This window comes from Hevea brasiliensis, chromosome 18 (assembly GCF_030052815.1).
Source record: "Hevea brasiliensis isolate MT/VB/25A 57/8 chromosome 18, ASM3005281v1, whole genome shotgun sequence".
NCBI classification, from domain to species: Eukaryota; Viridiplantae; Streptophyta; class Magnoliopsida; order Malpighiales; family Euphorbiaceae; genus Hevea; species Hevea brasiliensis.
In genome coordinates, this window is record NC_079510.1 from 40,572,378 (window position 1) to 40,600,010 (window position 27,633).

Sequence of the window (27,633 nt, forward strand, 5' to 3'; positions counted from 1 at the left end):
CTTGAAAATTAAGTCTAAATTAAAAAATCAATCAAAAATCAAACTAATCAGTTTAAATCGAACCGAATTGAAATAAAGCGATTCGGTTCGATTCGATTTTTCATTAATTTTGATTCGGTTCGGTTTCTAAAATTGACGATTCGATTTTTATAATTTAATTCGATTCGGTTCGATTCGATTTGAACCGATTGCTCACCTCTAACGAGGTGGGAGGAGAGTGAATGGGGGTTTTATTTTAATTAAGGTGGAAGGAGAGTGAATAAATTAAAAATTAAAAGAGGGAAAACAATTAATTATAAAAAATAGAAAAAAACTTATAATAATAGGTAATAAATTATTTAAAATTTATTAAATATTCTTTTAATCAATAAAAAGGAATTGATGAGCAGTAACGAGGTACATTCAATTAATGCTGGGCTTGTGTTAAAGAAATAATATTTACATGGAGTCGATTTTGTTTTTTTTATACGAGAAAAAAAAAAAAAACAAATCGGGGCAGGGGCTCGTGAATTTTGCAAAGAAGGTACTTGGCTTGGAAGTTAGGAATAGGAAGTCATTACGCTTCGCTTTAGATGCTTCTCATTGCAATTGACTCCTTTTACTCCTAAAGCCTTTCACTCTCTGTCTCTGTTTGTCTGTCTGCTTCTCTACAAGAGATTTACTCTTATGGACATGGAGATTGATTTCAAACACTACAAATTGAGCTCCGAGCTTCGAGGTCACGAAGACGACGTAAGATCTCTCACTCTTCTTTTGCTTTTCTTCTGCTTCTTTTTTTCTATTTGTTTTTGCATTTCTAGTCGGGAATTTTATTTTTTACTCACTTATCCCTTATTTTTCAATTTTCATCTAACAAATTCAATTGGTTTGCAGTGATAAGATCAGATAACATCAAAATTTACGCTGGAAATGATTTTTTTTTTTGAGCACACACATTCTCTGGGACATTAACAATTTCGTATAACTTGAATTTTGATACCTTTCTGCATGTTAAAATCCTCTAAACATCAAGGCAATGTGGGTATTTTAAAACTTGCAATGACGATGGTTGATTCTTCAAGTTAATTGACTTATAATACACACATTTGAATTCATTTATGCTGCAATTCTTGTCAATCAATTACTTGAATTTTGATGCTGGTCCCTGAAATGACTTGTTTCTTACATAAGGTACAAGGATTGTGTTTGTGGTAATATAAGCGGATGAAAAGTCAGATTGTAAAATGTTGATTTCTGAGTTGGTTGATATTGTGGGCGGGTGTTAATCACATCATAGATGAATAAAAATGTTACTTGAACAAATTTTCTTATTACTGTATCTTGAAATACTTAAATTGTTTGATTTGAATATTAGGTTCGTGGTATATGTATATGTGGCGATACTGGCATTGCGACTTCATCTAGAGACCGGACTGTGAGGTTTTGGCCTCTTGACCCATCAGACAAGTGCAAGTATGCATCATCAAAAATTTTGTTGGGACATTCAAGTTTTGTAGGTCCATTGGCTTGGATTCCACCAAATGAAGAGTACCCAGAAGGTGGGATTGTCTCTGGTGGCATGGATACACTGGTTTTGGTGTGGAACTCGAGTACTGGAGACAAGGTGCAGGTTTTGAGGGGCCATCAGTTGCAAGTCACTGGCATTGCATTGGATAATGGGGACATTGTGTCATCCTCTGTTGATTGGTAAGCTTATTTATTGTGGGCTATTTTCCATTTCAAATCCTGGTTTAATTATTTAATTGTTTTGGAACTCCCTGTACTTCATTGAGTAATTAGTTTATTATTAAGTGAAAGCAAGGAGTTTGGGCTGTACACTTTCCAATAAGATTCAGTGTACTTATATGTATATTGATGGACTGATAGAGGTTTGCATCAACTTTTAATAACTAGATTAATGTATTTTTCAATGCTATCTTTCTATCTAAATAAACATAAGTAGTTCTAATTTGCACGAACTCAAGCGTCTTTGGCTGTTGAAAATTTTTTATAACACTTGAACACTGCAATATGGAACTTTAATTGTAACTTCACAATGGGATCTGCAGTAAATTTTGGGGTTGATTTCTATTGGGAAGATCTATTTGTCGAAAGGAAATATATAAGAGTCATTTTGCTTGTCATTTAATGCATGATCACTTAAGTATACTACCAAAAAGCTGAAAATTTATTTAGAGGAACGAAGTTTCATGTAAATAAACTAGGGGGAAACTGGTTAACTTTGATCGAACTGGGAGTACAAAGAGAGCAAATTTAGCTGGAAACTGGCAAGCTTAAGCAGTTCAAATTTGGTAGCTTTGGTTGTCCTGAAATATATATCTCCAAAGAATTTATGTTACAAATAAGCAATCATGTATAATTAGATTTACGAAATTGAGTTTATTTGTTGAGATTGCAAACATCATGTCACTAGTTTTGTCTCTATAATGCAACTCAGTTTGTTTAGCTTTCCTTATTGTTTATTATGCAGGAGTTTGGCCTTTATTTATATTTTAATTTTGGCTGGGGCTTATTGGATGGGTTTTAAATAGAATCAGTCAACAACTGTAATTGCTATGTTCACTCCTTACCAGATTCCACTTTGTTTCAGAATCTGGAATGGAATCCCATAACATGACTATCACTTTCTTCATCATTTGTAACGACTTACTAGTTTGGTATGCACATGCTTGATGCTAAACACTTCTAAACTGGCTTCAATCTGGCTTGTTTCCTCTGAAATATGCCTACTCTTCCAAGCATCCTGCTTGTGGAGAAGCCCAGTGGCACTTAAGTGTCAGTACGAATCATTTAGCTTCTATATCCAATATTCCTGGAAAATTCTATCCCTTTTTTCCATTGCGGTTTTGTGGCATGCAGCAAACTTCTTTTTATTACTCTGCTTACAGAAAAGCCAACAGCAGTACAGCACTAACGCTGAGAATTTCTGGTTACTTTTCCAAATACTCTTATCAGTAGATTGAGATCCACCTGTGTTCAGCAATTAAAATTCATTCTCAGTTAGTTGAGTGTTCTCCCCCACGCCCCCAATCTGCACAGAACATCCATTACCTGAACAAATTTGATGCGTCCCACATTGGTTCTGCGGGGATATATGTGGGTTTGCAAACCTTCCCTTGTGAGCTAGCTTTTGAGGTAGAGTTAGGCAGTTCATATCAAAATTACAGCTGCACTTTTTTTTTCCCCCGCAAAAAGCAAATCGTTGTCCTTTGCTGACTAAATTCTCCCTCTATTAACAAGCTATTTCATTTGGTTGAGACAAGTGGTTAACTTCTTTTTAAAATTTTGACTATTCTATTGCTTTCACTTAATATGTGACCTGTTTTCCTCTTGGCTTTCTTCATTGAAGTACTTTGAGACGATGGAGGAAAGGCCAGGGTATCGAGTCTTGGGAGGCTCATAAGTCAGCTATACAGGCAGTGATAAAGCTGCCTTCTGGTGAGCTTGTTACAGGTACAAATTTCTGCTTGTTGCAGTTTAACATATATTGTTTGCAGGTATCAGATATGACTTTGCATTTTTTTTTCTCATTTCTTTTTAGGACGATTGTTAATATCAAACTATCCTGTGTGCTGAGATATTTAACTTAGCAAATCATTGCTTGCTTTGCTACTTGATTTTAATGTTTTTGGACATAATGAAAACCGTACTTCTAATAGTCAGATTCTGTGTCATTATTGGTATTGATTCATTAGAGATGTTTTGGCCATGTTGACTATTGTTGGTTGATTACTTTGGTTAAGTCAAGTTTGAGTCTCATGATATAATGAAAGTGGTGCTGGGCTCTTCATACTACTCAAACTTCTTTCTTCCCACCCTTGCCCATCTCTTAAACTATTTGATTTTTGTTCACACTGGTGTAGGGTATGGAGCAGTTGGTGTGTGTCCGTCCCCCCACCCCCTTCTCTTAGTTATGTTCATGTGATGAGCCAATATGTGTGTGTGTGTGTGTGTGTGTGTGTGTGTGTGTGTGTGTGTGTGTGTGTGCAATAGTTGCTGCATATGAACCTTCAGTGTTGATTCTGCTTTATATCACAATTCAGGTTCAAGTGACACAACTTTAAAACTTTGGAGAGGGAAGACATGTTTGCATACTTTTGTGGGCCATACAGGTTAGTTTTCTGCTTTTCTTTCAAACATTACTGTATTACTGCTTCATTGTGCATATATTTGTCTATAATCATAATGGTCTGGTAAGAAATTGGATGCTAGAGTTCTTTGATGCATTTTTGAGGCAATCATATAGCTTGTTAAGTGCCAGTCATGAGAAAAGTAAATGTGGATGTGCTTTTGTTTGAAGTTGCTATGATGAGGTTACTGATTTTTAGTAACTCTATTTTCTAGTGCTTGTGAAGGCATATATTTAGTTCTCAACGGAGATAAATTAGCTATTCTCAGTTCTGTATTGTTTTTATTTTCTCTTTAAATTTTTGGAATTACCTTCCCTTTCACTCTCTAACTCACTACATGAGCTTTTGAATTTTGAACAGATATATCATATATGTGTAGGTAATGATGTAATTTAATCAATATTAATGGGATTATATATGTTTTGTTGATATTTAGTAGTTTTCCATGGCAATACTCATACCCGAAGGGTGGTTTTGATAATACTTGCTAAGAGTTAGGTTACTATGTATTATTGAATTGAAAGGCTGGAGGTGAGCTAAAGGCAAGAGTCCATGAAGTATGAAGATTGGACTTACTTGGTCTTGAACCAACCATTGCTAAAATGTTAGAACTAATCAATTAGTTAGTTGGTCTTTGACCCGTATAAATCCCTTAAATTTGATGTTTCTTTTAGATGCGAGACTATTGACACTTTCCCTCAACTGACAACAAGGACATCTAGTTGACACTTGAAACTTGAAATCCCCCTTGGAACTTGAACCTTGAAATGTAGTGGCAACATTAGGAAATTGAATTAAAATTGGAATCGAGCCCGACTTGCGCAGATGCCATATTACTAAATTGAAGGGGTGGAGGTGAATGAATGGGCGAAAGGCAAGAGTCCATGCAATATGAAGATTAGGCTCACTTGGGCTTGGACCAACCATTGCTAAAATGTTAGAACTAATCAATTAGTTAGTTGGCCCTTAACCCTTATAAACCCCTTAAACTTGATGTTTCTTTTAGATGTGGGACTCTTGACACTCTGCATTGGATGATGATTGATGCACTAGAACTTGCAAGTGACAGTCTGTTAGGAGGTCTTGGTCAACTATGTAGGGTAGCTTGTAACCAAGGCTTCTTATGCATACATTCGTACATGCACACACACATTATATATTATTAAGTAGGTTTTTAATGGCTTACATGCTTATATTTACTAATAAACTTTAAGAATTGTGCAGATACAGTTAGAGGCTTGGCAGAGATGCATGGATTGGGTATTCTTTCTGCATCACATGATGGGTTAGTCATTTTTTCCCATTTCTTTGCTCATTTATGATGGGAGGTTCTGTTTAGGATTTACTGCTTTATACAGTTCTTGCCTTAGTAGTGGAATGGATAGTATCCAAGTTTGGGACTTTGTCAAGTAGATATTTTACTGGCACTTCTGCATTTTTATATTGAATAATTTTATGTTGAAATTATTTGTGTTGCATATAGTTGTCAATATTATTAATCCTGTTTTATTGCAACAGTTCAATAAGGTTATGGGCATTAACTGGCCAAGTATTGATGGAGATGGTTGGTCATACTTCCATTGTCTATTCGGTTGATTCACATGTGTCTGGACTTATTGTCAGTGGTAGTGAAGATTGTTCGGCTAAGATCTGGAAAGGTGATTGCTTATAGCTTTTGCTGCTTCTATTTGGTTTATGACCTCAAAGGCTTGCAATGGTTATTGCAACAGAATGGGTGATTTATTCTTTCAAATATTATTTATGTGGGATGTCATTGCCATGTTGCAGATGGAGTTTGTGTTCAGAGCATAGAGCATCCTGGTTGTGTTTGGGATGCCAAATTCTTAGAAAATGGTGACATTGTGACAGCATGTTCAGATGGAGTTGTACGTATCTGGACATCGCATCAGGATAGGATTGCAGATCCACTAGATCTTGAGTCATATGTTTCCCAACTTTCTCAATACAAGTTAAGCAGGTATAATTGCACTTCTATTTCTAGTATGTTATTTGATATCTATGCATCTTATGTCTAATAATGGGAGCTTTTCATTGTCAATCAGGATCAGTGTTAAATTTGTCTTTTAATATTTATAATTTTCTAATGTTTGCTGTAATGAGGTATTATACATACATATTGTTTGCATGTATGAGTATATAATGCGTTTGTTTATTGTTAGATTGTTGTTGTTACCCATTTCTTGTAAACCCTGATCTGAATTTCATAATTTGTGGCAATTCCTTGCATGTAAACTTATTTTGTATTTTTTGTTTCTGGAAGTTCATCTAAGTTGTATGTTATATGCTTTTTTATTTCCAGTTGGATTGGCATAAAAGTTTTTGGTTTTCTTTTCTCTAATACTTGTCAGTGTCTGATCCAATTTTGATTTATTTGTATCAGGAAGAGGGTTGGAGGACTGAAATTGGAAGATTTGCCAGGGCTAGATGCTTTACAGATTCCAGGTGTAATTTAATTTTATCCTTCTACACAATTATTTTACTCAGTATAATGGCTCTTTAATTATCTAGGAATTTCCATTATTGAGATAATGGAAGCTATTATCTCTGGCTGATGGATATTGGTTATAAGTAGAAGTAAACAAGCTTGATGAATGTGAATTTTATATCACAGAATTGTAGTTATATCATCAATATGTTTATGTATACTGCTTTCAAGATAATTCCACCTGAGTATGCTGAGTTTTGTGATCTATTGTGGGCAATGGGTGTGTAATTGTTGCCAGACAATGTTGTAACTTGCTAACTATTTGATGCATTCTAATTTTTTTATTTTCAGGAACTACTGATGGCCAGACAAAAATTGTCAGAGAAGGGGACAATGGTGTAGCATATGCTTGGAATTTGAGAGAGCAGAAGTGGGATAAAGTAATACTTAGTTTCTACTATTATATGTTTCAACTTCTCTTCATGTTGGTTTCCTAGGCAGCTCTTCAATGTATATTTCATTGCAATGCTGACATACATATTTGCTACATGCCATTGTAATAAACTGATCTTTGCGCTATTTGCTCTGTTGTTCTGTCTCTGTAACTATCTCTCATCTCTTTACTGTGAAAGTGAAAGTCCATGGTAGGTTTTCTATTATTTAAGTTGATGCAGCATATTTTTATTTTATGATAAAAACAAAGACTTAACATTTTGAAGGGAGCTTATTCTTCATCACACGCACACACACACTTTTCTAACTTTCTGATGATTCATTGTACCTGTTTCACAGTCTGGGATTTTGTCATATCTCATTAATTAGCTATTGATATTTATAAATTCTAACTTTCTGGATATTCAGTTGGACACTTCTAATTCACTTCACTGTTTTGATTGATGGTGGCTTGTTGATTGAAAAATCTTTATATAGTGATGCCACAATGCTTCACATCATGTGTCATCTTTTTAGTTTCAGAACATGTCATCTTTTTAGTTTCAGAACAAACAAAGGGCATAAAGTTATATCAGCAATTGAGTTGGTCAATGTCCTGGAGCTGTTTCATCGTAAAACAATGAGATTTGTAGGTTCTTCATTTGTGTGGCGACAATGCTTTGGTCTGTAAGCGGAAAAAAGTGTAATAGTGGATATGCATGAATGATGAATCAAGACGAATGTCGTGTTTTGCATATAAAGAACCACAACATGGGAAGAAATCTAAGTTGAAAGGTTTTATCATGACTTGACAATACAGGAATATCTTGCCCTTGCATGAATTGTTGTTGTCATATTTGAAATGTATGATGTACTCATAATTTGAAGTAACTTTAATTCGTGGTCAGGTTTTATTTCCCAAGTCATTAAAACTAAACATTAGGTATATTTTCTCTGATCATATATGTATATATATATCGAAATAGAAGTTTGTAGCTTTTGATGGCGAAATGAAAATGCTAATGATGTCTTAGTTGATGGATAGGGTTCACCTTCTCTTCTTACTGCTTTTCTTCTTGGAATTTGTATTCCTTAACTACAGGATTGTTCATGTTATGGTTATTATTCTTTTATTTTCAGATTGGCGAAGTTGTTGATGGACCGGATGATGGCATGAAGCGACCTGTTCTTGATGGAATTGAATATGATTATGGTTAGGATTGTACTTTTGACTACTTCTGAGTCTTGTGTACCTAAACTTTGTTTATGCATTGAATACCTTGAATCTCATTTATATTAATTTAAATTTTGGTGGATATATGTTTGTGATTCAGTATTTGATGTTGATATCGGAGATGGTGAACCCATTCGAAAGTTGCCATATAATCGATCAGGTATCTTTATTCTCTCTTTTCATTTTTTGATGCTTGAAATTTCAAGATAGGTCCGGTTTTCTTTGACAGCTGTTCTGTTCTTCTGCTCTTATTTCTCGGAAAGAAAGTTGAGAAAGGAAATCATGCGTCAGAGAGGAAGCCCTCTAATTGTTCTTAGCTTTTTTTTTATGGAACTTGATTTTTCTTTCGCCCCACATCCCACCAAAAAAAGAAATATATGTCTATTTGAAGCTGGATATTGTTTTCATCTGAATGCAAATTCTCAGGCTCATAAGTGGATATAGTGTTGTTCCTATCTAATGTACCAAGTGGTAGAGGTAGCAGATAACAAGAGCATGGGCATTTTATATAAATCTAGCATTTCTATGGACTCTTGCAGTTCCAGATTTCTAGTATTAATGAAGATGTACTTCTAAAGCATGTGTAAAGCACCTGTATTTCATTGATGATGTCTGCTCTTTTTGTTACTTTTCAAAGAATAACTGTAGCTTGTTTGAATGTGACTTTCTTGATTGCTTATTGCAAATAATCATGCTTTTATGTTTTTACATTGTAAATTGACAATACAAAGACTGAGGTATTTACAGATAATCCATACTCTGTTGCTGATAAGTGGCTCATCAAAGAGAATCTTCCTCTTTCCTATCGTCAACAAATTGTAGATTTCATACTCCAAAATTCTGGACAAAGAAGCATTGCTCTTGATTCATCATTCCGTGACCCATACACTGGTGGTGAGAATAATTTCATTTGATTCTATGACATGGATTTTGTTTGTTATTTTGAAAGTGTATTGTCCTTACTGCATTCCTCGCACGATAATGTTCCCTTTCTTTCACATCGCAGCAAGTGCTTATGTACCTGGGCAACCTTCTAACTTGTCTGGTATGCATCTATTGATTGAAAATGATTTCAACTTTTGCTTAGCTTCTGTGCACTTGGGATTTAGCTGCAGTAATAGAAGGGTGGGATTGCTGATTGCTCTAATATGTATTTTCTTGTTTATACAACAGCTGTATCAGCAAAGCCTACTTTCAAGCATATTCCCAAGGTAAAGCCCTTAAAGCTACTAGAAAGATTTGGGATGTATAATGTATTAACCATTCTTTAGTTATCCTGTGTGTGAGATTTTCCATGTTTTGCTTAAATAGTGATTAAGTCAAAGTTTTGTCCTCAAATAAAGGGGGTGCCACAATTTTGTCTTTGCTGGAGGGACCTCAAAAACAGGGTAAAAATGGGTAAGGAGGCTCTTAAGGTGTGTATCAGCAAGTAGTCTTCAATGCAGAAGTCAGTGTATCTGATGTAGTGACAGAAAATTGAAAAAAAAGTTGGGAGCATTAGAAAGATGAGAGAGAGAGAGAGAGAGAGATAGAAGGGGAGGGACGGAGTTTGTGAGGGAGGCCCCCCTACCTTTATCCTACCTTTGATATCTGGGAGAGGAAGTGTGCATCAGGTGAATCGTCTAGTTGATGAAACATTGGTGGAGATCTGGGGGATGTAGACCTTCTTTATCTTGTCCATGTTTTGTTTGTTTGTTTCCTCTGAACTTATATCAGGTCAGACCTGGCTCAGCAGTGTCAAGGTTTGACTTGGTGAGATGATTGATGCTGCAGATATTTGCCAACTTGTGTTCAGGTTGGTTTACCTAATTGAGTCTGGCTCAGACAGGCAAGTGATCTTGCCATGTAATCGGGTCTACTTTGCTATATTTTCTGTGCCATGTAGCGAACAGCCTTGGCCAGCCTAACTTTTGTTGAAACTGAACTGGCCATACTTTAATGTGGGCACTGTCTCGCATGCTCTTATTGGAGGCCAGTCTTTATATTTTATCAGGGGGAGTATATTTTATTATTCTAATAATTTTTAATCCTCTTCAGTTAGAATGCATGTAATATGGCAGATACAAAGATGCATATGTGCCTTAATTGAGTTTACTTCTTGACTTTAGATTTGTTGTGTCATATTCTGTGGTGCATTACTTTTATGGGTTAACTTCTATGTTCTTGAAAATTTGCTGAGAATTCAGTTATTAAGCCCTTGACATTAAGGAAGTATAGGAAGTAAGCAAGCTAGATATGAACTGGACAGGATGTAGAATAGTTAATTTGATTCGTCAACTAAAGATGAGGGTTCCGTATTTAACTAATACGAGCATGGTGCACTAGCGTTCTCTCCATATTAATACTTTATTTCTATTGATGCTGAGATGCGATAAGTTAAATTTATTGGTAGTGATCTTATTTATCTTTTTTGAGAATTTTGTTTCCAGAAAGGAATGCTAGTTTTTGATGGGGCTCAATTTGATGGGATCCTGAAAAAGATAAATGAGTTCAATGATGCTCTTCTATCTGAACCAGTAGGATGTTCTGCACTTTTACTTCTGTTAATTTTCTACTACATCATTGTGGCTTATACTTACATAATTAGTTAATTGAATATCTTTTGTTTCTTTTGAAGGACAAAAAGAACTTGTCCTTGTCAGAGCTTGACATATCCAGACTTGGTGCAATTGTTAAAATTTTAAAGGACACTTCCCATTATCATACTAGTAAATTTGCAGATGTTGAAATTGCTTTGCTGTTGAAATTAATGAAATCTTGGCCGGTAGCAATGCTATTTCCGGGTCAGTGTACAGCACTTTTTAAGGCTTTTGATCTGTGGACCTTTTCTTGAGGTCTTCTTCATTAAATTGTTCTTTCTGATATTTTAATCTTGTGCTTTACGTGGTGTCTGGTGCTGTTGAATGAACAAGTCTCGTTTGAGCAGTCATTGAATCATTTATGGCACACAGCTGATGTATTTAGGATTTGATAATGAAACTCCCTTTGAACTTTGCCAAAGAGCAAATTTGAATTTCGTTATCATAAAGATGAAGTTATATGTTCAGGGATTTAGAATCAATTAAATGGTTGATATATATCTGCTATTTATGTAAAATGCTTTTCTTGTTGATTACCATTTAACTTAAATGCAAATTTATTGTGTTTGGTTTTAGTGGTACCAATTACATAATGGATTGTTCCCCCTCCATATCCATGAAATTTACCCAATTAAGTATATTGTACCTTTTTTACAGTTATAGATATCCTGAGGATGATCGTCTTACACCCAGATGGGGCGAGTGCACTTCTCAAGCATGTTGAGGATGGAAGTGGTACAGTGACATGTCCATATTGTGTTTTGTTTTATAATGACAAGGTTTAGTAATGGTTGAAAACTGGAGATGTTGTTTTATTTATTTTTATTTGATTTTTACTGTGGGCCTTATCTGCTATTAGATATACTAATGGAAGTGATTAAGAGAGTTACAACAAATTCTCCGCTGCCTCCGAACCTTTTAACCAGCATTCGTGTGGTAACTAACCTATTCAAGAATTCATGCTATCACAACTGGCTACTAAGGCATCGCAGTGAGGTGAATAATACTTTTTTTGCCCCTTAGGTCAAAGAATCTTAATTTCATCTTCTGGTCTTGGTCATTCTTATCATTGTTTGCATCTATACATGTGTCATGCTCACGTGACCATGCAATTTGTCATGGTAAATCTTGCATTTGCATAATATTTTTCAAGGGGAAAAAGTTCAAATCTGTCCCTAAACTTTTTGGGGATATTCAAATAAGTCCAAAATGACTTTTTTGGTCCAATTAACCTACATTTTTCTGATTAATCTCAAATAGGTTCATTTTTTTAATAAAAAAAACTCAGAAATATTAATTTTCTAATTTTTTAATAATAAAAATTAATTTTCTTATTTTTAAATATTACAAATTATGTACATATTTTTTATCAAAATAAAAAACAAAAAATTAAAAAAAAATTTAACATCAACTCAAATGAAGAACACTAATTAAAAAATTCTCAATCAAAGACAAACCCTGTTTAAAAATCAAATAACAACATTCATTCCAACCCAGACGTCTCCATCAATTGACTGGTATTGTCATGGCTCTAGAACATTCTGGTCCTCATCCTCTTCGATCAAATACCTTTCCAAATCTTCTTAGTGTTTTCATAAATCTCATGGTTGACATGGCTCTGCAATTTTCAATTGTATCTAGACCATCACAATCATTGTTCACCTATAGCCTTTCCCTAATGTCTATTGTCTTCACTGTTGAGCTCTTTTTTGATAAAGATCCTTTTGTGATGCATCTTTTCCACTCTTTGTTGTGTCCTTACTGCTAGCTCTGAAAATGGCTCAAAAATTGGCTAAGAATCCCCTTTTTTACTTCCTTTCTAGTTTTTCCCTTTTGCTTTCGGTTTCATTAGATTGCTGCAAGTTCCTTAGATTGGGATTCAAGTTTGTTGAATGAAAGATTCCTTTGGACTCCCCTACGCTCAATGAAGGGAATTTAAAGAGGTGAAGGGTTCCATTTAGAGAGAAGAAGGAGAAGTGTGGGTTTGTCTATTTGGGTTGCTACATTAGTGTTATTAGATTTTTTTTTTATGATTTTCTATTTTTATTAAATATAGTAAATATTTTTTAATATTTAAAATATATAAATTAATGTTTTATTATTAAATATTAGAAATATTATAATTTTAATTTTTTGGCCAAAAGTTGGTCCTATTTGAACTTAAATAGAAAGGTGTGGGTTAATTGGGCCAAAGAGGTCATTTTGGGCTTATTTGAGCATCCCCTAAAAGTTTAGGGGCAGATTTGAACTCTGTTCCATTTTTCAATTGTATGTAATGCAGTGATTTAATGATTGGCTATTTTGCAGATTCTTGATGCATTTTCAAGTTGTTATTCATCATCAAACAAGAATTTGCATTTGTCTTATTCTACCTTGATACTCAAGTAAGCGTTTTTCTCAGTTGTACATGTGCAAACAATTTTTTGTGATTCGGCATATGACAAAATAAGACATCAGTCCTCAAAATGCACCATCAGTTATAGGCTTCTTACTTGTATCATAATTTTAATGAATGGCATTTCTTCCCTCCGTCTGAGCCATTATTTTGTGCTTCACAGTTATGCTGTTCTGTTAATAGAAAAAAAGGGTCAAGAAGGTCAATCACAAGTTCTTTCAGCTGCTCTTGAGGTATGCCTTATTTGATTATTTCCAACATTTCATAAATGCATTTAATCGCCTAATTTGTTGCCTTAAGAGTCAAGATTGCAGTATGGCAAATGTAAACCTTGTCTACCTACATCTTGAGATGAAATATGTCACTTTATGCTCAATTGGTGTTTCTGTATAGGGGAGTTAAGAGTTAGAATTTCTTCATCTTGATGCTATGGCTTTGGTTTTCCACAGATTGCAGAAGAGGAAAATGTAGAAGTTGATTCAAAATTCCGGGTTTTAGTTGCCATTGGATCACTGGTAGCTTCCCAATCCTATCTATTAAATGAATAGTAGTGTTTTTGCTTCTTGTATTAGTGTTTGGTAATCTCTTACTATAATGGGCAGCTTTTCTTTGCCTTTGTCAAATATATAACAATTTGATTAGGAAATGACTTTTTCTTAATAAATCCTTTGCCATTTTTCTCATATTTGATGGTAAACTTTTTATTTTCACTGTGTGATAAATAAAGTATGAACTTCTCTGGCTCTTTGAATAATAAGTTCCTTTTTGTTAAAAAAAAAAAAAGCTTTTCTTGCTCTTGCTTTTGATGTATGTCATGTTCACAGTTTGGAATCTTAATGGAACCCACATCACTTGGTGTATTCAATATGAAATGTCTGCGCCAGCATCTACATTTGTCAGATTAGAGTTGATGCGTCAAGGATCATCTTCTTTTGGTTTTAGGGTAAAAGAATATGTTATGTGAAGATTTTAAGAATGAGTTGGTGAAAGCCTATTATCAACTGAATTTATGAGTAAAGAACAGCATACTTATTAACGTGCAAAAATATATCTGAATTATTCTTGTTGGATTATGTATTAAATATATATCTGAAGTATTCTTGTTGGATTATGTATTACAGGTTACATTATTTTTTAAATAAATCTGAGTTTCACCTATGGGTTACCTGTTACGTTGTTTAATAATATTTTTCTTTCCTTCCTAATACAGATGCTTGATGGTCTGGTGAAGCAAATAGCTTTGGACTTTGATGTTGAGAACATTGCCAGAATAGCTAAGACTTCTAGAGATGCCAAGATTGCTGAAGTTGGAGCTGACATTGAACTGTTAATAAAACAGCATTGAATCTGTTTCCTGGTTGAGCAAGTCTCTTTAATCAACTAAATTTAAAATTTGAAATGGATGTTCTGTGGGTTACTTTTACTACTGGTCGCTGAAGTTGTCACTGATTTTCTTTGTGGTTAGAAAATCTTAATCTGTTGCAATGTGCATGTGAAAAGTGTCTTGTGGCAACTGAGAAGTGTTGAACATAGTACACATTAAATGATAGCCCTCTATTTGTTCATTTTCTTCTGATGCTGGTCCATATGTATCATTATTCATTTTCAGTACATCAGATGTTTATAACCTGAGGATAATCTTTATGACTTTATGCTTTCATAATTTTTCTTTCCTTAATTATTTAATCCTGGATACAAGGTATTATATAACGTGAATTAGGTACCACCAGTCTGCATGGAGGACATGTTAGACATGAATCTTGATTATGATATTCCCCAGTTGCATGTATGTTAACAAGAACTACGACCTGAAGATGACAAAACTATGGGGGAAAGTAGGTGTTAAGGAGGTAGTCATTGGCAATTATTCAAAAGATATCTCATGCAATAGTTTCCCTCTATTCCAAGTGCTTGCCTAACCTCTAAATATGCAATGTGGCTTTGCACAAAGGCCTAGAGCTGAAAATTTAGTGATGATTCAAGGGACTTAAAGACTTTCTCACTTGCATTTTCTCCATTTGCAGGGTTTGTGTAACAATCAACACTTAGCAGGAACTCATGAAAGGAACTCATAAAAAGAAATTAACAGCATGAATTGTTGTTTTAACCTTCAGTTGGAAGAGGAAACCTGGTCATGATATCTAGAGATATGCAAGACAACGTTGATTTGCAGCAAGTTGATCTATTATGCTTGCAACTTTCTGGAATGTTTTGCTGGACTTCTAAGTGAAGGTGTAATGTGGTTAAAAAGAAAAGAATATAGTTACAATTGGATCCTTCAATTGTATCAGACCTATGGACAAAGGAAAGCAATTGCTGATGAATTCTGAAAATCATTTAGTTTTTAGCTGAACAATCATGTTCCTTGATCAATTTCTGTATGTACTGCTTTTATGCTTGACGTTAGAGCCAATTAATTGAGTTGCTTTATTATAGTTGAAACTGGTTAGCCGGGGGCTGCATGTAGCCTATAATTGAAATAATTTAAGCGCCAAAAGTGTGAAAATTGCTGTCATAGGCGAGGAAACTTTTAGCCCAACCGCAAATTAAGTTTGGAAGTTGCATAGAAAATTATTCACTTCCGTTTTGCATACAATCTCTGATCACTCCACATTAACATTCTTTTCAACGTAATTGGTACATTCTTCTCCTTCAAATGTAAATGCGGAGTCACAATCTTCTTCTCCAAGCAAAACCCAAAATATTATGTAAGCTCTTTCAGCTCCTCCATGCTCCATTGCATCCCCTACAACAGGTACTCAAGCTTGGGAAACTAGCCGCCTCCTTGTGTCAAATCCCAACGCTCTTCAAAAATTGATCTTTGAACATTGTTGCTTCTCGCGGATGTTCAAAACATGTGCATTTAGTTTATTTTATTTTTTTTCCAAAAGATGAGATCTTCATTAAAAATGGCCTTAAAAAAGGCTGGAGAAAGGTGTTACAAGGCCAAAACAGGCCAGCATTACAACAAATAAGGCTGCTGCCAAGGCCCGTAAAAAAATCATTTAGAAAAATTAACAAATTAACAGTAGACAACAGGGGAAACCCTAGCCGCCTCTCCTTGTCCCTCTTCTTTTCCCTTTTCACTCTTTTAGGAAAAAAATATAATAATAATAACCATGTTAAAGATTAACAAGTAGAAATATACATGCATGCATATGTGAACCCAATTATTACATCAGGAATTAAGAAAGTTGTTCTTCTATTTGTGTGATCGTTTCTGAAGATTATAAAGTCAACCCAAATCAGCAAATTGTTATATGCATATAAATAAAATAAAAGAAGGGACGTGTTGAGAAGTGAGGGAGGCTTCAAGAATGTGTTTTTTCAACTCCTGCCTACCAAGTTGTTGCCAACTACTTAAGAGTTGGTGGGACTTGTTAAAAGGGGTTGCAAACTTGTAATTGACCTTTTCTATTGCCAGGATTTCAAGTGATATGCAGTTTTCCGATTCATTCTTTTATTTTGAAGATGATGAAATCTGGAGAAAAACCTGTTGCCAAAAGACTGCTTGCCTAATACATTACCTAAACATAAAAAATAAAAAAGAGTTGGTGATCACTTGTACAAAACCAAGTCACCATCACTGTCCCATAATTTTGACATGGCAATAATAAAGTTAAAAATTTATGTCTGAAGTATAAGATACTTCAACAAAAGTCCATCTAAAGCAAATCAGTAAGCAACATCCCTAGATGACTTCATTATGTTGCTTTTATCCGTTTGTTTATATCTGATTTTGGTTTCCAATCATTTTCATTAGGGTTTCTAAAAGTCTCTCTAAATACAGAAAGTTGGTGGCAGCAGAGTACAATTTCTTGACATGCATGATCAATAAGTGATGAAAACTTTGACCCTTAATAGTTTTTTGGACGGTCACCAAATCAAATTCAAAGTATCTTTTCTAGTGCGTCGTTTCTTTATTTGATTCACATAGTAAATATATTATAGTGGAAAACATTTCATGTTTCAGTACCTGATCTTTTCACTTGTATATTCTAATCGGAAACCTAAACTCGAGTCTTCACAGCTCAAAAAATTTTAATACTAGTAAATTAAAAATATAGTATTTGTCTCCATTGTAAGTCAGAATTTGACAACATGATTAAACCAATAGCAGCTTGTACAACCTTAGATTTATTACAGCCTTTGAGTCCTGTTTTGTTGGGATTTGAATCTTTAACTGATCCTTTTTTTTTTTTAAATGAGTTGCTCAAAGGAGAATAACTCTTCCCCCTCTCATGATTCTCCTACCAACCCAGGAAGAAAATATATGAAGTAGGATCATAAAAATATTTCAGCTTCTTAGTTTTGTTCATAAAACAGTGGTCTTTCTTTACGCCTCAGGTAAAACCTGTAAATCTTTCTTGTATTCTTTGAAGATCCAGATGTTATTCCTCTGTTCCAGTTTATATCACTTGAAACTTATCTCCAGTAGTTCATAGAATTAGAAGTTTCTGTTGACATTCATATACAGAAAGAGAGGGGCCTCACATGGTAATAGGTGAAGAGAGTTGACAATATAAAGTGAAAGGGGAAAAGAAATGGCTATTCTGATGGAGGAAAAAGAGGATTCAGTTCAAGAAAAGCATTTTGGAATAGAGATGCAGGTGAGTAATGAGGTTATGGGTAGGAAAAAGATGGTGAAGAAAAGCTGGGTTGAATCAAAGAAGATGTGGGAAATAGCAGCACCTGCTATGTTGACAGCAGTAGCCCAATTCTCTATTGGGTTCGTCAGTTCTGCATTTGTTGGCCATTTGGGAGAGGTGGAGCTGGCTGCTGTTTCCATTGTTCAGAATGTAATTGAAGGGTTTGTTTATGGTGTGATGGTAAGTAATTTGCAGAAATTTTAATTATATCTGAATTTATCCTTTTCTCAATTAGGCTACTGTATAAGTTTCTGAAATTTCTTGGTTCAATGAGTATACCAGTGAAGGAAAATGTGCTGTTAATATTATTCATACTGTAAAGTTATGCCAAATAATTCTAACATTCAAAATTCCCTAATGATGATCTATGCATGTGTGAAGTGTATTAAAATTGCTATGCCTGAGAAGGACATAAGCTCTGTATTTTGTGTATTTATTATCTTCTCTGTATTAGCTAGGGATGGGAAGTGCACTGGAGACACTATGTGGGCAAGCTGTTGGTGCTGGACAACTCAACATGCTTGGAATCTATATGCAAAGATCATGGATCATTACTGGGGTCACAGCATTGGTTTTAACACCTTTTTATGTTTTTGCTTCACCATTACTGCAACTACTTCATCAAGATAAAAACATTTCAAAGCTTGCTGGAAAGTACTCCATATGGGTAATTCCTCAATTGTTTGCCTACGCCATAAATTTCCCAATACAGAAGTTTCTCCAAGCGCAGAGCAGAGTATGGATTATGACAATCATTTCCATAGCGGCGCTTGCATTTCATGTGTTGTTGAATTGGGTGCTTGTCACAAAACTGGATCACGGGCTACTTGGTGCTGCCATCGCAGGGAACATCTCATGGTGGCTTGTGGTTTTGGGTCAGATTATTTATGTGGTCTGTGGTTTTTTCCCAGAAGCCTGGACTGGTTTTTCTTGGTCAGCTTTGAAGTCATTAACCAGTTTTCTAAAGCTCTCACTTGCATCAGCTGTAATGTTATGGTTAGTTTTCAAATTTTATTTTTGCAAAATCCATGTTCAGGATTTCACTTTTCTTCTCTTCTTGGCAATGCCAGCTTGGAGTTATGGTATTTTACAGCTGTGATTCTCATGGTGGGATGGTTAGACAATCCAGAAATTGCAGTAGATGCCGTTTCCATCTGGTAAGAGTTCTGTTCCTATTTATCAAATTAGTCCAGCTAAAAATGTGATTTCTGTATTATACTTATCATCTCATATTTCTTCTTAATTGCAGCATGAACCTGCAACTGTGGGCTCTGATGATTGCTCTTGGTTTCAATGCAGCCATAAGGTTAGTTGCTTCTGTCCTGGAGCATATAGCAGAAAACAGATTTAATCCAACTTAGAAACTTGGTTTTGGGATTTTAATTCAACTTGACTTGCTTGCAGTGTGCGAGTATCAAATGAGCTTGGAGCTGGAAATCCTAAAGCAGCAAAATTCTCAGTGGTGGTGACCGTTTTAACTTCAACAATAATTGGAGTTGTATTCACAGCGTTGATTCTGGTAACCAAGAATGACTTTCCAAAGGTGTTCACTGGTAAACCAGCAGTCATGAAGGAGGCATCAAAGCTTGGTTACTTTTTGGCAGCAACAATCTTCCTCAATAGCATCCAACCTGTGCTCCATGGTATTGCAACTAAACTCTCCAGTATCCACAGCACTAGGGATGAACCCATGCTCCTTTTTCCTCTGCAAGTGACTAAAGGTTTTTCTCTTGACATTTACAGGGGTGGCAGTGGGTGCCGGGTGGCAGTTGTTAGTTGCCTTCATCAATACTGGATGTTACTACATCATAGGACTTCCTATTGGTGCTGTTCTTGGCTATAAAATAAATCTAGGTGTTAAGGGCATATGGTCAGGAATGTTGGCTGGTTGTGTTCTTCAAATAATCATTCTGACTTTCGTCTTTCTGCGTACTAACTGGAACAAAGAAGTAAGTCTACAATTCTTTCTTGAATAATAGATATCAGAGAAATTAACCAATGTAGAAATCGTGTTCTATAGCTACTACTTGGTGACAGGCAATGACTAAATTTCAAGGTCTCCTAAGTGTTTTAAGAATTGAATGGCACCAACAAGAACCTAAATTCTTGTTAGTATTTTCAATCATTTGTTGCAGAATTAACAGAGTTACATAATAATGCAGGCTTTGAAAGCTGAAGAGCGCATCAGAACTTGGGGTGGCTCTGAGGAACCTCAGCAAAGTTCATCAGAACACAACATGAATGAATGAAGATTTCATTGTGGAAAGAAACTTGATAAAATCAATATCAGGTTGCAGTTTATACTGATTGATTTTCTACTTGAATATACACCAAAAGGGGTCATCAAATCTGTCTCTTTTTTTTTTTTTTTATTCAGTTTGCAATGTACATGCAGCTCATTTCTTGAAATTGCAAGTGCCGTTTCTTTTTATGTTGTAGCGTTTTTACTCTTCAATTTGACGCTTTTATGTTCTCTTTATCTAATGGATGCTGCACAATCTTATGGGAAATTACATTAGTGAAGGTAGAATTACTTGAGAGTCCAGATTGTTGAGATTTTTTGAGTTTTGTGACCTTGATAGAAGTAGTAATATTGGGCTAACTATTAGACACACCGGAAACACTATAAAATAGTATTTCCTCTCTCACATTAAAAGTAGGTCATCTCTACGAGAGATGGTGCATGTGCATAAGGTATACCTAATAATTTCTCCTAATATGGCTAATTATTAGATATACCAGAAACACTAAAAAATAGCATTCTCTCTCTATAATATAGAGAGTGGGTTCCACATGATTATGAAAGATGGTGCATGTGCACTAAGTACACCTAATAATTTCTCTTAAAATGATTAATTATTAGATACACTAGAAACACTAAAAAATAGTATTATCTCTCACAGGAAAGTGAGTCATCTCTATAATATAGAGAGTGGGTTTCACATGATTGTGAAAAATAGTGCATATGCACCAGGTGCACCTAATAATTTCTCGTAATATGACTAATTATTAGATACATTGGAAACACTAAAAAATAATGTTCCCTCTCTCACAGAAAAATGGATGCTCTCTATAATATAGAGAGTGAGCTTCATTTAATTGTGAAAAATGGTGTTGTCTAAATTTCATCTACTGATAAGCTTAATTTTGGGGTGGGGTAGATTTGATAAAGGAAAAAGAACTTTCACAACAACACACAGAATATGAGAAGAGAGGAAGAGAAAAAAAGAAAATCTCACCGGGAGAAGAACAGGTTTCATTATGTCATGTAGGTATTAGCTAGTCGGTTCTCTTCCTATATTTCAACACAGATTTTATTATCCCATTTCCATGGGCAGGGTGGGGCACGAATCGGGTAGGATATGCTGTATTTTGAATTTCAAGTCTTTTTCTTTATTTCTTTTAAGAAAAATTAATGTTTTTCTCATAAAAATTATATTATATTAACAAAATTAATATATATTTTTGATGAAATTTGAAACAATATTTATAAGTCCAATTAAAAAAAAAAAGCTAAACTTTTAGGCTAAATCATGATTATTTTAAAATTTTTAATTTTGTGTTAAATATCTAAACTTTTAAGATTTGTTACAATTATATTTAAATTGAATTTGAAAAGTTAACGGTAAATTATAATGTAGCACTTAAAATTTTATTTGATTAATGCATAAAAGTTTTGAATACAATCATACTTTACCGTGACATTTTTAATCAATTGATTAAATTTTATATTTGAGAAGAAAATATATTTTATATTTATTTTTAAATGAAATTTTATACTAAATAAATATTTTTATCAATTGAAATTGATTTAATTATCTTATGAACAAAGCTAAACAAATCAATCCAAATGTAAAATGTAAAAATAAATTTATACATTTTTACAAAGCAATTTTGAACAAAATATATAATTAAAAAGAATACATCACAAATCAATTATACCATCTATTAAATAAAATATATATTTTATATATAATTTACTCTAATTAATATGTATATTTTATTTAATAAATTCTATAATTTATAATAAATCGAGTTTAAATATATATTTTTTTATATGAGTTATTTTTCTTAAAATTTGATATAAGAAAAAGATTTAAACCCTCTATGATCATGCAATGTATCCAATAATTGGCTGGTTATAGCAAACAAATTGCTGAGGCTTAAGTCATATACAACCTAGGTAGGTTTGTTCAAACCAAAAACCATCAAGTAGGTCTAGGGTGCTTTACATTTCAACTCACTTTAAACCTATTAAAGGCATTAAACAACTAATTGAACACATTTAATGCATTGAAGTTATAGAAACCTACATGACTCTAACGCATCAACCCTAAAAGCCATAACCGCTATCAGCATTTTAGAATATGACATCGACTGCTATCCCACACAAGTATGACAAACATGATATTCCTTCAAGACCTACATCATTCATAAATGCCCAACTTACTATATAATCTGCGCAGATATCGAGTAATGAATATTTTTAGACTTATAAACAACTATGAAGTATGCCTGCATCAACATCAAGGAAGGTGATTCCTCCCCTGTTGGTTACGGACAATTCATGCATAGTCCATTACGATTTAGTTGGATAAATAATTAAGTAATCATTAGTTTAGCTCAACAGCTTTCTTCATGAGCACCACAGTCGCCAATGGACCACCCAACCAGTACCTCCACCACCACCATCAACGTCACATGCTTAGCAATTGAAATGATGACACTAATGGCATTTGATAAGAATTTCATACTTTTATAATAATATTTAATCTCATACAGAGAGAGGAGGCAGCCGGCTGGCCACCCCTCGTTCATGATACAACAACAATTACTGTATCCCTTACACGTCCACACGTTAACTTTGTATCAAATGCAACACATGGCATGTTATAGGGAGTGGCCAAGCTTCAAGCAAAAGAAATTTTAAGGGAAAAAATGGAAGAAGGGTCTCTTAGGACTTTCAATTTTCTTATTCTGAAATCTTAGTTAAGTATGTGCACGCCTGTGTATGACTTAAAGAGTTCTTTCCAGTCAAAATATCCAACCACTAATTGCAGCTCTACCACAATCTCTATATTACCAACATTATGAATTTGAGTACAAGGAATGGTATATCAGAGATCTTGCAGAGCCTTTCTTGTTAATGATACACTCAGTTATATAGTCTTACTGCCATTGTTGATGATGCACTACAAGGTACATTTATGCTACTTGCAAAGCTTCGTCACGCTTGATGTCGAACACCTTGACAAGGACATCTTCAACAACCTAATTAAACATGAATAAAACACAAAACAAAGTTAGTTCACCTGTGCACTCAAAAATACTGTGTCTCAAGGATGCAAACAGAAGAAACATTAAACAGAAACAAATTGTTAGAATTATTACTCAAAATCATAGTAAGATTTGAAGAGACCTTTTCCTAATTTGAGTAGGAGAAATATTCCTCAATAGGATAAAGGAATATTTTCTATATAGAGTAGAATTCTTGTTTTAGTGTTATTCCTAAATTAAGTAGGACTTCTAATCAGATTAGAATTGAGAGAATTAACACTATAAATAAAAGAATGATGAAAAATGTTTTTTGGCTTTCAGCTCATGGAGTGAGCCTGTTGCCCATTGTAGAGAGGCGTCTTGCCAATTGCTACGGATTTGGCTCTGCCTATTGATGAGGGGCTTTTGCCCATTACAGTGGAGAGAGACTTTGGCATAAGGTGGAGTAAGGACATAGAATTCAAGGGAAAGGGATTCTTGTCCATTGGTGAGAGGGTTGTTGCCTATATAGTTGAAGGCACCCTTTGTGGTGTAATGTTGTAATAGTAAATATATTGGGTTATGTTTAGCAAAGACTAAGAGGGACTAACTAATACATTTACTATGAACAGTTTGATGTTATATGGGTTCTCTTGGGTGTAATTGGGTTGATGGGTAGTATAGCTATAAGCTTGTAATGATAATTTATTTATTGATGATAGTGGAAGATGGCATGCCCGTGGATGTAGCTCAATATCGAGAAGTTGAACCACGTAAATGTTAGTGTTTTGTATGTTTATTTTGTTTCTTTGCAGTTTATACGTTTCCACGATGTACAACACAAATGCTTAAGGGAGGTTCAACCATCTATAATTGTAGCATATTTGGCCAAAATAAAGAAAACAGATATACAACATAAATAAATGAATTACCTTATCAGGAGTAGAGGCACCAGATGTTATGCCAATTGTAATGGGACCTTCTGGTAGGAAGTTCTCCTTCTCAACCAACTCCCCGTGCTATTAAAATAAAATTTGAAAAGGAAAAAAAAAATCAATGAGGGAAAAATGAAAACCATAACTTGCTTTAATAACTGTTGAGTACAAGCATCTATACTTACATTCAACTTGTAAGCTATTTTGTTTCCTGGACCAATCCTCTGTTCACTGTCAATCCAATATGAAGGAATTCCACGAAGCTCAGCAATTTCTTGGAGGTGTGAGGTGTTGCTTGAGTTCCAGCCGCCAACTACTAAAATAAGATCCAACTTCTCCTCCACCAACTTAAACATAGCATCTTGTCGTTCCTGCGAAATAAGCAAAGGAAGGTTGCATTTAGCAATAAAGCAACTTCATTCTAGCTAATTTGCAAATTGGATTTATATGAATGTGTGCACATTCCAGGTTACAGGCTACCATAGGTCATCCATTTTTGTCTTCCATCCCTTTGAGAAGGAAAAAGCTCAAGATTCGATGCGTGGAGAGTGAGGTAACTAACTTGTAGAATTTTGAATTAAAAGAAAAAGGGAAAAAAAATCTGCCTTTTGTGTTTCGTAAATATAAAAATAAAAAAAGATTAGGTAAGGAATTTTCTTTAAAAATAATATTTTTCCTACAATTCTAATGAAAAATACATGCAAAACCACGATAGCAGACGAGAATTACTTGAGTAGCATCACAAATGGTGTTAAAGCTGACAAAGTGGTCATTAACATTTTCCACTCCATATTTACGCATCATGGTCTTCTCCACCAATTTCCCTGTAAGGAAAAAAAAATACATATATAGTTTTAAAATAACAAACTGAAATATCTTAGAGAAAAAAAATTGGAACAACATGTCATAACTTAAACCTACCAATCTCTTCTGTTTCTCCCTTAAGCATTGTAGTTTGATTTGCAATACCAACCTTATCCAGGTCAACATCTGGATCAAATCCCTTAGAAACTGCATATTTAAATTTCTGCAAGCAATGCAACATTTATCTTATAAAATTCCACATAAAAACCAAAATAATTAGTTTAAAGTTAATATGAAACTAAAGCATTACCTCTAGAAATGCCTCTTTTGTTGAGCTAGATCCATTAAGTTGACCACCAAGAATGTAATCACACACATACATTGCCTGTAGAAATTAAGAACTTCTCAGAGCCAAAAAATATGTGATCATTTATGCTCTTGATAATAATAATAATAATAATAATAATAATAATAAGCCCACTACAAAATTTTGAAATATAAAAAGGGGGGAAAAAAGAGATAATAACCCCCTTTAGCCTTTAGGATGTACCTCTTCCATATTCTTCACAATGATATGCTTTCCAGCAAAAGAGGCAGTAGCTATAGTTTCCTCATGAGAATATTTACCGTGAATGATTGAAGTGTAGTCTCCCTTCTTGTGCTTCTCAACAGTATTCCAAACCTTCACACAAGTTTAAAGGGTACACATGTCAAAGAAAAGATAAAAGATTTACAAGCAATAAGTTATTGTAACAGCTAACAGTCTCCCATAAAGATACCTTGGATACCCAAGGGCAAGTTGTGTCAACAATTTGCACATTTTTGTTGCTCAAGGTCAACATCTCCTCCACAGCAGCCCCAAAAGCAGGTAAAATCACAACATCACCACTGTCCACAACTTCAAAGTGTTTCTTTCCTTCGCCAACAGGAATATTTTGGACATTCATCTCTTCTAAACGCTGCCATGGAGAACAAAAGAGTTTCACTAACCATTATATTAAAGATGAAAGATGGGAAACAAACACATCTATTCAAACTTTATATACCCATTTTAACCAATTTGTTAACAAGCTTTAAAATTCCAGTTAAGAAATAAAAAATAATCTAGCTTGAAATCGTAAAATCAAAATTTCTGATTCTGAATATCTAACGTACGATACTGACTTCATTAGAATTACCAGAAAGTAATCTCCCAAACAACTGCGAATGATGATGAAAATGATAACCTTTTAATGTCCTACTCATCAAGATCCTAAGTCCAATTCAGGACTACCACTACAATGACTACATAATATCATTAGTATTACTCTTATCGTCCCACAGCCACATGCCACCACTAAACATTCACAACTTAAGGAGCAAATTTCAAACTCAAGAACACAAGACAAACAGGGCGGAATATGTATATACCTTATTAACAGTTGGATTGTGAATAATCTCATTGGTAATCCAAATCTTCTCGTCAGGAAACTGTTTCCGGGCTTCATAAGCAATCTGGACAGCCCGCTCAACTCCCCAGCAAAACCCATAAGCTTCTGCCAGTTTAATGGTAACATCTCCCCATGTGTACTGATTGCCATTTTCCTTCAAAGTCTTTATGATATCACCTGAAATTTGTCAAACAAACAACGAATTTCACATAAGTCCAATTCGAAAAAAAAAAAATGAAAGAATTACAGAACTTCTCAATAAACATGAAATTCATCCCCCAAAAAAAAAGAAAAAGGAAAACTCACTGGTATACTCTTGGTTCATGAGCTCAAGAGTCTCTTCCTTATGTCCAAAACCTCTCCGATTATAATTCTTGCTTCGCGTCAAGTTATGTCTAAAAACCTTAGCGTCAAAATCGGATTCCACAGCGACAGAACCAGCAGATGACTCATCGCCACCAGCAGCGCATCGAACAGATAGAAACTTCCTGCGATTAAGAGGAGCAAGATTCTCACGGGAGAAGAGTTCGCTGCGGAGGGAGACGCGGCAGAGTTGCAGAGAGACAGCCATGGCAGAGAGAGAAAAGCTAAAGTGTGGAGCTAGCAGAAGCAGTGGCGGTGGACCGGTGGTGCCAAATTCACATTGGGCACAAATAAATAAATATAATCGCGTGTTCCATGTTTTTTTCAATAATTTTTTGAAAATTAAAAATAAAAAATTTGGGTTTCGTTATCGTGGAAGCGTTGTCGTTTTGTAGACGGGGATCAGATCTTTGGTATAGAGCGTATTGATTCTTGATTCCAAGTACAACGAGTCACGTGGTGGTCTGGTGGCTGCCTGCTTCAGTCTCATTTTTCATGCTCATTATTTATTTATTTTTAATTATTTTCTAACAAAGTCTCAATTGGCGAGCGCCCCCATCAATTATAAATTCATTTTTCTATAATATTATTAAATTATGCATGATATTAAATTTATTTTTTTAATCAAATTAAAACTAAATTCACTAAAAAATATTATTTCGCATTTTTCATAAAAAATTATTACACTTTTTGCATATTTGTCTTAAAATAGAAATTTAATTAGTTATTTTGTATTTTTAAGATTTTGTTTCTCCATTTTTTATTTGGTAATATTAAGTTTTTAATTATTAATAACGAATCAACAAATGCTTGATTTCTTTCTTAATTAAAAACAACACAAAAAATCTTTATATATATATATATATATATATATATATATATATATATATATATATAGAAGGTGCCAATTTTTGACCGAAATGTTGAACTTGACCTTCGACATTACATAAAATAAAATTTAATTTTGAAGAAAATCATCA

At 34.3% G+C, this 27,633-nt stretch overlaps 3 protein-coding genes across 4 annotated transcripts; 2 read left to right on the forward strand and 1 right to left on the reverse strand.

The window, feature by feature from the left end:
- The first annotated feature begins 468 nt into the window (after nucleotides 1-468).
- On the forward strand, nucleotides 469-15,658 carry LOC110635816 (uncharacterized). The gene is made up of 23 exons (XM_021785290.2): nucleotides 469-732; nucleotides 1,355-1,686; nucleotides 3,350-3,453; nucleotides 4,044-4,112; nucleotides 5,355-5,415; nucleotides 5,649-5,788; nucleotides 5,919-6,108; nucleotides 6,532-6,593; nucleotides 6,928-7,016; nucleotides 8,149-8,221; nucleotides 8,343-8,402; nucleotides 8,990-9,136; nucleotides 9,249-9,287; nucleotides 9,416-9,453; nucleotides 10,672-10,758; nucleotides 10,860-11,025; nucleotides 11,479-11,556; nucleotides 11,681-11,817; nucleotides 13,129-13,205; nucleotides 13,380-13,449; nucleotides 13,666-13,731; nucleotides 14,427-14,578; nucleotides 15,241-15,658. The coding sequence occupies exons 1-22, from the start codon at nucleotides 667-669 to the stop codon at nucleotides 14,559-14,561; spliced, it is 2,286 nt and encodes a 761-aa protein (XP_021640982.1). The 5' UTR covers nucleotides 469-666; the 3' UTR covers nucleotides 14,562-14,578; nucleotides 15,241-15,658.
- Nucleotides 15,659-17,153: 1,495 nt separating this feature from the next.
- Nucleotides 17,154-20,408, forward strand: LOC110635836 (protein DETOXIFICATION 33). 2 transcript variants are annotated; one of them, XM_021785319.2, is made up of 7 exons: nucleotides 17,154-18,045; nucleotides 18,320-18,861; nucleotides 18,936-19,022; nucleotides 19,115-19,171; nucleotides 19,270-19,508; nucleotides 19,609-19,814; nucleotides 20,028-20,408. In XM_021785319.2, exons 1-7 carry the CDS (start codon nucleotides 17,761-17,763, stop codon nucleotides 20,112-20,114), a joined length of 1,503 nt encoding a protein of 500 aa, XP_021641011.2. In that variant the 5' UTR covers nucleotides 17,154-17,760; the 3' UTR covers nucleotides 20,115-20,408. The 2 variants fall into 2 exon arrangements, with proteins under 2 accessions (XP_021641011.2, XP_057996976.1); XM_058140993.1 differs by having other exon boundaries at nucleotides 17,905-18,045; nucleotides 18,324-18,861.
- Nucleotides 20,409-22,804: 2,396 nt separating this feature from the next.
- Nucleotides 22,805-27,031, reverse strand: LOC110635808 (4-hydroxy-3-methylbut-2-enyl diphosphate reductase, chloroplastic). Its single transcript, XM_021785273.2, has 10 exons — nucleotides 26,597-27,031; nucleotides 26,271-26,467; nucleotides 25,640-25,819; nucleotides 25,411-25,542; nucleotides 25,171-25,245; nucleotides 24,978-25,083; nucleotides 24,786-24,880; nucleotides 24,242-24,427; nucleotides 24,054-24,140; nucleotides 22,805-23,136 (listed from the first exon to the last, which is right to left on the reverse strand). The coding sequence occupies exons 1-10, from the start codon at nucleotides 26,859-26,861 to the stop codon at nucleotides 23,071-23,073; spliced, it is 1,389 nt and encodes a 462-aa protein (XP_021640965.2). The 5' UTR covers nucleotides 26,862-27,031; the 3' UTR covers nucleotides 22,805-23,070.
- Nucleotides 27,032-27,633: the final 602 nt, after the last annotated feature.

Excerpts from the sequence above, each read along its gene's own strand:
- LOC110635816 (XM_021785290.2), top strand. The coding sequence starts at position 667 with ATGGACATGGAGATTGATTTCAAACACTACAAATTGAGCTCCGAGCTT. Across the intron at positions 6,594-6,927 it reads AGATGCTTTACAGATTCCAG|GAACTACTGATGGCCAGACA; the intron begins GTGTAATTTAAT and ends TTTTATTTTCAG. Across the intron at positions 11,557-11,680 it reads GCATGTTGAGGATGGAAGTG|ATATACTAATGGAAGTGATT; the intron begins GTACAGTGACAT and ends ATCTGCTATTAG.
- LOC110635808 (XM_021785273.2), bottom strand. The coding sequence starts at position 26,861 with ATGGCTGTCTCTCTGCAACTCTGCCGCGTCTCCCTCCGCAGCGAACTC. Across the intron at positions 24,141-24,241 it reads AAATAGCTTACAAGTTGAAT|CACGGGGAGTTGGTTGAGAA; the intron begins GTAAGTATAGAT and ends TTATTTTAATAG. Across the intron at positions 23,137-24,053 it reads GTGCCTCTACTCCTGATAAG|GTTGTTGAAGATGTCCTTGT; the intron begins GTAATTCATTTA and ends ATGTTTAATTAG.
- LOC110635836 (XM_021785319.2), top strand. The coding sequence starts at position 17,761 with ATGGCTATTCTGATGGAGGAAAAAGAGGATTCAGTTCAAGAAAAGCAT. Across the intron at positions 18,862-18,935 it reads GCATCAGCTGTAATGTTATG|CTTGGAGTTATGGTATTTTA; the intron begins GTTAGTTTTCAA and ends TGGCAATGCCAG. Across the intron at positions 19,172-19,269 it reads GGTTTCAATGCAGCCATAAG|TGTGCGAGTATCAAATGAGC; the intron begins GTTAGTTGCTTC and ends ACTTGCTTGCAG.